Source organism: Daucus carota, chromosome 1, assembly GCF_001625215.2.
Source record: "Daucus carota subsp. sativus chromosome 1, DH1 v3.0, whole genome shotgun sequence".
Lineage (NCBI taxonomy): Eukaryota > Viridiplantae > Streptophyta > Magnoliopsida > Apiales > Apiaceae > Daucus > Daucus carota.
The window spans coordinates 9674942-9685826 of record NC_030381.2 but is presented as its reverse complement, the minus strand read 5'-3'; the positions used below and the strand labels follow the sequence as shown (position 1 = coordinate 9685826).

At 35.1% G+C, this 10885-nt stretch overlaps 1 protein-coding gene across 1 annotated transcript; it reads right to left on the bottom strand.

Moving 5' to 3' along the window:
- Positions 1 to 1752: 1752 nt before the first annotated feature.
- On the bottom strand, positions 1753 to 6935 carry LOC108192674 (uncharacterized). Its single transcript, XM_064087754.1, is given in 7 exon segments — positions 1753 to 1761; positions 1861 to 2047; positions 3674 to 3798; positions 4288 to 4407; positions 4410 to 4481; positions 5761 to 6121; positions 6550 to 6935. Coding segments are annotated over 7 exon segments (1260 nt in total).
- Between the last annotated feature and the right edge of the window lie 3950 nt (positions 6936 to 10885).

Sequence of the window (10885 nt, the reverse complement as noted above, 5' to 3'; positions counted from 1 at the left end):
AGTGTGGCCTTCGATCTTCCAAGGTGTGCCTCTCCTTAAAGCTCCGAAAACCCAAAACCCTAGCTGTCTCCTTGAGAAAAACGTCTGCCTCTCTCTGACTCTAGGATTAATTCATTTTGATGTGTCTTTCAGCTTTAGGAGAACGAGAATATATATATAGGCTACAGCAGGGATCATGGATCATTAGGTCAGGCCTTCCAATGACATTCCGGGCCAAGCCCAATGTCATTAAATATTAATTCTATCCACTAAAGAACTAATATTTGCACTACCTTTCCTAATTCCGTAAATTAATTATTTAATTCGGCTCCCATATTAATTGCTTATAAATTCCCCATGTTTAAGATATCGCATGTCCATTAATTAAATTAATTTCTGACAATTAATTTAATTAATATCTTTTATCCTTGATCATCCACTCAACCTTATAATTATGCAAGAACATATCTGCCTGCAGGACTAAAGCATAATTATCTTTATGAGCTTTCAAGAGGACATCATCACCCGAATATATTTTTCAGACACGGTTTCCTTTTATAGTCAATATCCCACTTTGTATATAATGTCATTGCCCAATACATAAATTCGTAATTTAAAATAAATTACTTAATTTATGAATCAAGGCATGTGCATTAAATACAAGTGTCAATCACTATATCCGGATTAAGAACTTAAGCATTAATAACATCATAGAATCTTAGTTCTTTATTGTCAGAATTAAAGAAACAATTATTCTACTATCTTGATCCCGTTCAATATACACAAAGTATATAAGTATTATTCAATAGTCAAGATAAACTATTTCCAAATAATACTTCAGCCGTTCCAGTGGTTTGTCTAACACCACCTCGACTGTGAACCTTTATTATATTATATAAGGAGTCTGACAATCTAATCTTCTGTTATCCCATTTGATACTAGATTGTCTACAATATATAATATACAGACAATGTGAAAACATGCATTCAAGATTCTCAAATAATTGTTATATACTTCAAACGAATATTTTAGTATAACCCTAACACTCCCATCACCCTAGATAGCTCAACAGCTACGACCCCGCCATCATTCGCCTTACAAGTAGGATTCCACGTTATAAAAAACATACACAACGAAACATAAAATAGAAAATTTCTACGGTCTCTTCTCACTGGATGTATCGTTGGTTTTTTAATTAGCCAGAGCAGGTTTATGATGATATGTGAATAAAAAAATAAAGAAGTTAAATTTAAATTCTATACAGATTAACAAAAACAAAATTTTAATTATTAAATTTCAAATTAGAAGGTTTAATACTCCTCTAACATGTAAAATTTTACATTTGAGTTATATTAAAAATCTAAAATGCATATAGACTTCTAGAATGGGAAAGGAAATGATAGGATGTAGAGAATCTAAAGCCGCTAATAAATGTATTATGATCTTACTACATATATTATGTACTAGTAACACTTTCACTTGTAATATGTACTAGATTTATAAGTTGATTCTCTGCTTATATGTTTTCTAAGGTAAAGGTCAATTGAAGCAATTTAAATACTCACATACGCATTCATCCATCGACCCTCGACCTCTTATTACCAAGAGGGGAGTGGAATCTGCTAGGCTACGCCTTGCAGATAACTGCACAAGAAAATTGGATCAAATATTGGACGAAGGATAAGTAAATTTTACCAACATCAGAACTATTTATCAATCCATTTGGTATGGACTTGTGGGCAAATTTAAGATTTAATCCATGCGTTTAAAACTTCAAAGTTGCTGCATACAACAACTACAGTTGTCAAACACTGCTACACGACAAAAACTAAGAAAGTTACTCGTAAAATGCAATTATACATTAACAAGCTATATATTAACCTGTAGCATTGGAGGTCTCAAAGAAATCCGCTCCTGTGTTGCAGTTTGCGGACCATCTACCGCAATCAGAGCCAACTCACCATGCTCTGCAACAGCTCTCGAACGAGCCTCCTTCAGTTTCATATCTTCTTTACGCCGTTTAGTTTCTATATGAATGGGAGCAACACCATCATCAACGAAAACACACCTAAAGTTTCCACACAAAACAGGTATTTCATCATAATAATTTCTCAAAAAGCATAGGTGAAGAAACGATGCATGTAAATTATTCTTAATTTATTCATCTGATTTCTGGATTTGGTTTTTTTATCTTTCCCATGCAAATTATAAAAGGTAGTTAACCACAAACCAAAAAAAATCCAGAAGGCCACACCATCTTCTGTTTAGCAAAACCATGTGATTAATCATTAAAGTAAACACTAAAAGAATTTTAGCTCTTCAGCAAAGGTTGGTCATAACTAAGGTTTTGTCTTTATATAGCTAGTATATATGCAAATGTTGAAGTCCTCACCAATGCTAACAAGTTATATCTCCATCCATTAAAATTATTTCTCTCTCATTAACTAATAAGATCCACATAATTTCCTAAAAGATTAAGTAATTAACTTTAGTACAATGCAATCTTGGTGAGGCAGGTAATGTTAACTGTCCATTTGGTAAATGAGACAAGCTTGTGCTTGAGAAAATTTAGGCTGCAGAACTTTCTTCTGTCTCGGAATCGAGCATACAGTTTAGAATCTGTAGATTATTATCTTTTATATGTCAGATAATTGACTATAACCTATTTATCTTAGCATGGGACACAAATTAGCAAGAGGCAGTACTATAACCCATTTGGTTAGACAGCAATGACGCAGTTGGATACTTGCATACGTAGCGGTTTAGAATTAACTCTTAAATTGTATACACAGAGTGTGTTTTTTTTCCCTGGTGATGCTTAAAAACGGCTCGGCAGTGTATTTCTACTTACATCTGATATGTTAACTTGAGATTGCTTCAGCTTTTGTTTAGTAAGACTTTCATCACTATTCTTAATCCTTCAATCTGTTCTTTTAATTGTTTATTTGTGAGTCTCCCAAGTCAGACCTTAAAAATCAAAACACGCGAAAAAAAGCTATTCAAGGACAGTGCTAAGTAGACATTAAAAAGTAAAACACAAAAGAGGGATAGTAAAATTATATTGTTGTGGTTGTTTCTTAATGGACATGGAATTCTGTGTTTTACTTTCATTTGTACAGAAGTTGGTTATGTACTGTTGCTGATTTTTTTGAAATCTTTCCTGGATTACCTCAAATGTCTGTCTTAAATATCCTGTGATCTTAAGTAGTTTTATTGGTCTTTAGTCTGTGGCTCATTACTTCAACCCGTACTTGCCACTGTTAATAGCATTAATTGTCGATACTATAGACATTATCTAGACTTCTAAATTCCAATTAAATCATGCATAGGATATACTTCTTTTTATCTCAAGACTCAACAATACAGAAGAAGCTATTATGCTTAGGCGCCCATAGATTAAATGCCAAATTTATGCATCCAAATTTGTGAAGAATGGTATCTCATAGTCGAGCAGTACATACTTCAAAATGCTTCAAGAGCCAAACTTTAATTTGATAAAGTTCGGCTCTTACAGTATCTAGCTTTCAGCTCCGCTCATTTAAATTCGAGCAGAAATTCAAAAAACCTACAAGATTTTGTCGAACCAACACCAAGCTGCTCACAAACGACTCGCCTCATTTACAACCCTATTTACATAGAAAAGCTAAAAAATATATCGTAATACACGAATAAGATCTTGTTAAATAGTACTTACCCTATCGTAGTTGGTGTAGCCACAAAGAGCTGTCTCCGTTGCCAAACAGCACCTGTAGCAAATGGAATGGCAACATCTCCCAAGTATCTATATTGAGGGTGCAAGGAAGATATGACAATGTATTGCTGATAGGCAAAGGCACAATACTCAACCGTTTGGTCCCATGCTGTCCATTCTGGTTGAGGAAGAAGACCACCGACTGGTTGAAAGTTTTCCTAACTGCAAATTTACCCGATTCTTAAAAAATCTCGGCATAAATTTGCTCACACATCCAATCTACTAACTGCAATTTAAATAATTTTGAGCAAACCGGGCTGGGACTTGAAAAAACAATACCGACACCAATTATCAACGTAAATAAGATAACATATAAAATTGAGCTCAGATGGATCATGCGGCACGTCTACAGTAACCAAAGATATACAAGATAGCTATTTGGTGCTCGACACTCACGCAGACTAAGTCCAGATATTTAAGGACTTAGTGGGGTTCACAGAGAATTTTTGTTAGAAAAGATAAGAAGACTCAAGAGTTCATATTTGCTCAATACTTGATGCACAAAACTTCTGGATGGATAGAAAATAGATTGCTTAAGGGACAAGACAAATGATAACAGAGTTCGCTGAAGAATTATGAGAAGAATAGCCATCAATAGTGGTGAACGAGGAAAGCCCGCTGCTACCAAAGCCAGATAAGGGCATAGACTGGAATGTTGAAATAGCAGTAGCAGACTAGCAGCAATGGGGTTGACTCTTCACGATGTCCGATACGCTATACCAAGTAGCGCTCCCCCATGCAAACCAATAACCTAGAAACATATTTATGGAGTTAAAAGGCCATACCAAAGTGGTCAGACATATATTACTGGACCCCCATAATAACTAAGACTAGACAACAAATATTACGAACGTGTAACAATAAACGGCAGATCCCCTGAACCAATCAGAAAACGTAAGCATACGAATTTCTTGAGAGCTGAGTATAAAATCAAAGGGGAAGCAGTGACCATTTGTTAATAGCAATATAGCGATGAAGTACAACATTTCACTAAAGAAAGTTCTACAGTCTGACTACAGTATCAATGAGTTACTAGAAAGTAGCAAGTTAATAAGTATATGCCTTGAGTTGACATTCCTATTTGAAATTCAGAAAAAATCAGTGTTTGCATATTTTGTCCGAGTACAAATCTTTTATTATCTATTTTATGCTCATCCTTGAAACTCACCATTTTCCCACAAATTTCAAGTGATCCATTGTAAAGTCAAATTCCAGGTAGTCATCTTACTTACATATGTGACAGAAGTGTTTCAACTAAATATATTAGCCATAGATAAACCTAATTCTAATTTAAGTTGAATGCGATTAAACTTTTCCTGTTGAGAAAACCGGGTCCAAGAGGAACCTTTACCCTGAAACATAACACACCCGTAAAATTTTCGAGCCCTCAACCTTTATATGGGGCAGCCAGTCACTTGTGTTCAGATTTAATTATTAAGGTACTTTAGCTATCATTTTCCAAATACGAAAACACGATGGCAGCAAGGAGTGAGTTTTTAGTACTCAAACTTAAGGCAACAGAGTTCCAGTACAACTGAAATGTTATAGTCCACCTACAAAAAGGAAGTCTTGTTTCAGAATCTACACGTATGTGGGATGCAATCATTACGTGAGGAAAGGTACTTGAACAGGAACCTCATGAATTCTGCATATTCTGCAGCACAGTCTTTGATGCAAGCCTAGTCAAAGCATAAAATAACATTCAACTTAACCCATTTAGTTCCAACTGAACTATAGTTCCAGCTCCGATAATAAATCGTTTTTGTTGGTCATCCTTTAAAAAGTTCAAGGCAATCTACCTACTCATACTAAGATGAGAAAGCATATCACTAACAAAGCCTGACTTTTAGGCCTTTAACATATGAGCCATTCCAAATAAGGTCTAAAAGTGTCATTAATTACTGTTACTAACATGCAAGCATGTCAATCACATTCGTAGCCTTAAAGGAAAATACAAGAAAAAGAATATATTATTTCTTTGATTTAAGCAGAGTGAAGCAGAAATCAGTCGGTGAAAACAGAAGAGATACCGGTTCACTGTGGCCGCCAATAGACCTCATTAATATATTTGATGTCTCATCATCTAACAAAATGCGAACTTCCACACTAGCAGAAGAAGCAGCAGAGGCTGCTGCAACTGCAGCTTGAGCAGCGACTGCAGCAGAAGCTGCTGCAGTTGGAGCAGCAACTGCAGCAGCTTCCTTGGCTTTTCTTGATCCCCCTTTCGGAATCAAGGGGATTCGAGGAGGTGCAGCCGACTCCAAAAAAGCAAATCTATCTCGACAAGTATCCCAAGACAAGAGCCTCGCACTACCTGAATCTACTATGGACCAATCACTGACCTTGTAAATTGAGAAATAAGGAATATCAGGCCATACAACTGCAAGATACCTGCAACCAAGCAACAAGGGAAAAGAAAGTCTATCACTGAGATAGCTTGTTTATACCCATAAATAGTACTAGTCAGGTACCAAGAAAGGGAAGAAATTACGTCATTCATTTCATGTTAACAATATTAAGGTCCTCTTACGAGTTCTTTTAAGAGCCATAAACTGGAAACCACTAGATTAACTGTAAGTCTTAACCTAGTGGTTCCCCTCTCCTCTTTCTCTTTTAGTAATAAGACGTCGAGGGTTCAAGACCAGTTGATGCATGTGTGCGTGAGTATTTAAAGTTTTGTAATTGACCATGTTTGTAAAAAAAACAAGTTTACAAATATCTAACACAGGATTAATAGATAATGTGTAGTAATTCTAGTTCTACTGTCTAATGCTGCACTTGAAGTCGAATGATGTACTCAAATGTTAAAGATTACTTACTTCCCCGAACTGCTCACAGAAAGAACTGCATATGAGTCATGTGGAATAGGAGTGCTAATGTGCTTTTTTATCTGCTTGACTTGAAGTGGTTCAGAAGGATCTCCACGCGGTCTTCCATTTTCTGTCAAGGACCCGTTACTCCCAAGAGCAAGGTTTGCCGTGTTGGACAACGAGAAGTTTAGCAGCTTTAATTCTCTTTCAATAACATAAACAGCCGAATGTTCTCGACTTTCTGGGGGTTTTGGTAAAGATGCTACAGTTAGAAGAGATCTGGCATCAAATTCACTAATGATCACACCGATATTGGTCCCAATAGCAACAAGGTGTGGCTGTAATGGATGACAGCCATAGAATAAACCTATAAGTGATTTTATCGATTGTATCATTTACATTTGATTGACAAGGATAAAGCTCAAGGGAATATAGAGAACTTGAACAAATTTTTACTTCAACTTCCAGAGGCTAATTGCTTTGTTATTACAATTCATTTACTCTTTTATTAAAACATGATATATGAGCATGTCACATTCTTAAAAACGGGATATTTAAATTGTCTCCTAGTGATTTCCCAAAAGCCTAGAAACTATCGTAATTCTAATGTTTAGCATACATCATACGTTTGAGAAATAAAGAATAAAGTTTAAATCATCTAGAGATTAGAGCTTACCAATAAAGACTAGGTACTCGAAGATCCACTCACTATGTAAGATTTATCAAAATATTGCAAATTTGATAATCATGACTAATGCAAGACATGAATAACGTGGGGGTTACATGACTTGTATATGGAACAAAAACCCTAATAGCATAATGTTGATTTTTTGGTCAAAAATATAAAAGAAAATAAAATGTCAAATGCATGAAAAATGATTATAATGCTCTCGGTTATATGCTATGAACATAAACCAACCTTTTAATAGGCTAATTTATACTGATAACATAGTTCCTAGATAATAGTGATAATGATTTCTAATAACTATCCCTATTTGCTTAGTTATTGTAATCACTTGACTTATCTTACGAACCAGTACCTAATAATTTATAAAAAAATTTAAAAAAAATATATTATTCAAATAAATTTGATTTATTCTGAACACACAACCTAATGGACTAGAGCCCAACAATTATTCAGCTCTAAAGTAACCTAATTATTCAATAAACTCCTAGCCCCATATATAAAACATATAGATATATACACTATTTTCCTCCACATCAAAAAATATATTGAAGTAACTAGTAACATGTATAATAAAACTTTATGTTCATTTCTGTTCCCCTTCAATGACTCTCCTCGAGGCCATAGAAAAGCATGTACTATATCTGAGCTTACATATTTACAAATTACAACTCTCGATCCCAACAGTATTCGTATTGAAGCATCCTTATCGTCTATTTAGACATTATTCAGTAATCGGAGCAACCATTATCTGACACTTAAATGCTTAAGTTCTACGCATACAACTTGTGAGAGCAGTATCAGGCACAACTTCATAAGCATATTAGTTAATCAAAATTAAAGTGTCATACTCATGCAATATACAAGGTAATATATGAAATTAGATCTACCACAACCATACTTTCCCATCATAAAATGCCACACTAAGCTAAACATTAGAGCTTCTGTGGCTGAACATTAAATATTAAAAAAAAAACTAGCCATCTAAATTTAACAAGTACAAACTAATGCTGCGATGTACATACTCTCAGTGTTTTGTGAGATCCGAGTGCTAGTGGAGGAATTAACGAGGAAAGCTCCCATAATGGCCTTGTTAGAGCCGAATACGTAGGGTGCCTAATAGGCCTGTGTAGACATCAAAAAATAATAATCATGTAAATTGCAAGTAAGGCAGGCATCTCATATAAAACTAAAGTTACGCGTTCTCACAAAATTTCTCTTCTTCACCAAACTAGTCCATTTAAAGACGAAAAAGTCTGCAAATCAATGATGTTAAAAGATCAATTGGCCTTAATTTCTGCAGCAGAGTTGCATAAGCAGGCTTTTAATCTTATTACTTATTAGCATTGCCGCTAGAGATAAAAAAATAAAACATCCTTCGTATTCTTAATCAATAAGATATATAACTGTTTTTAACAAAACCACTTGCTACTAGAAGGCAAAATAAGCATACCATATGTGGGAATCCTTGACACAAGTTAATATATCAAGAGTGGGTGCTCGAGGGTGACACCATGATGCCACACTGTGGCACGACATTTTTGGTACAGGTTTAATACGTCGTAGTTCTTGGAAAAGGATGAATAATAATTTAAACATATATAGAGAGAGGGGGAGGGGGAGCGGGGGGAGCAAATCAAAGAAAAGGTACGGCTTTTCTACTCAACATGAAGAAGTTACAAATAAACGATAGAGATCAGCTACCTTGAAAGATAATGTGTCCCAGATTGCTAATGTCTTATCAGCGCCTATAGTAATGAGCTGAGGTGCACCTCTCATCACCCTAGATAGCTCAACAGCTACGACCCCGCCATCATGCGCCTTACAAGTAGGATTCCACGTTATAAAAAACATACACAACAAAACATAAAATAGAAAATTTCTACGGTCTCTCCTCACTGGATGTATAGTTGGTTTTTTAATTAGCCATAGCAGGTTTATGACAATATGTGAATAAAAAAATAAAGAAGTTAAATTTAAATTCTATACAGATTAATAAAAACAAAATTTAAATTATTAAATTTCAAATTAGAAGGTTTAATACTCCTTAAACATGTAAAATTTTACATTTGAGTTATATTAAAATTCTGAAATGCATATAGACTTCCAGAATGGGAAAGGAAATGATAGGATGCAGAGAATCTAAAGCCGCTAATAAATGTATTATGATCTTACTACATATATTATGTACTAGTAAAACTTTCACTTGTAATATGTACTAGATTTATAAGTTGATTCTCTGCTTATATGTTTTCTAAGGTAAAGGTCAATTAAAGCACTTTAAATACTCACATACACATTCATCCATAGACCCTCGACCTCTTATTACCAAGAAGGGAGTGGAATCTGCTAGGCTACGCCTTGCAGATACCGCTCACAAGTTCAGATGATCAATCTGAGCACTACAAGGATGTTGTAGAAGACTATGAAAGTGCTGATTGAATAATAGTGCCATACGTGGATATGGAGTTTCGTGATGAACATATTGCATACCATTGTTATAAGAATTTTGCACTTTAAAAAGGATTTGCAACTAGGAAGTACTCATCTTACTAGTGAAGTACTCATCCTACTAGTGTAGAAGTGATGGTAATTTGATAAAAAAAAAATTACCTCCAATAAAGAAGGTTTCAAAAGGTTTGATAAACGCGAAGAAGGAAGAGAAATCAAACCTTGTCGTATTAAGAGAGAAAACTGTAAGGCACATATGATTGTTTAACGAAGTTCTGAAAGACATTGGTGTATTACACGTTTTTTAGATATGAATACCCGTGAGATAATTATTTCTCCCATAAAGAAGGCACGCTTGCGATCTAATAAGAGGACTGTGAAAAACCACACAACAAAGCTATAATGGATGACTATCACAGTTTTGGTGTTGGACTTGCAAAAATTGCACGCTTACTTAATATTGGAGGTCATGGTTCTTCTAAGATTACCCCCTCAACAAGTGTCTGACCATTTGAGACTAAATAGAAAGAACAATATTGACAAAAAATGTATGATTATTTTGAAATTTCCCAGGGAGTTATGAGCGGTGAAAAGGATAAATTGACGGGAGAAGAAAAAGGGAGTCAAAAGGATGACAAAGGAATTTTGAGATTTTCTTCTCGAATATGGATACCAAATGTGAAGGAATTGAAAGAACAGATTTTACGAGAGGCTCACAACGCTAGATATCCCAGTATGGAAATGGGAACATCTTGCTACGGATTTTGTGGTTGGCTTACCAAGAACTAGAGCAAATCAAGATGCTATCTGGGTTATTATAGACCGATTAACGAAGTCAGCACATTTCCTTCCTATCAACGAGAGATTCTCATTGGACAAATTAGTTTACTTGTATTTGAAAGAAATTGTCGTTCGACATGGAGTTCCAGTATCGATAGTTTCTGACAGAGATCCTCGATTTAATTCAAGGTTTTGGAAGAGTTTCCAGGAATGCCTCGGAACAAAGTTAAAAATGAGTACAGCTTATCACCCTCAGACCGATGGTCAGAGTGAAAGGACAATTCAGACAATCGAGGATATGCTCAGAGTTTGTGCCTTAGATTTCGAAAGGAGTTGGGATGAACATCTACCCTTGGTTGAATTCTCATATAACAATAGTTACCATGCTAGCATTGGAATGCCTCCTTATGAAGCTTTATATGGGAGAAA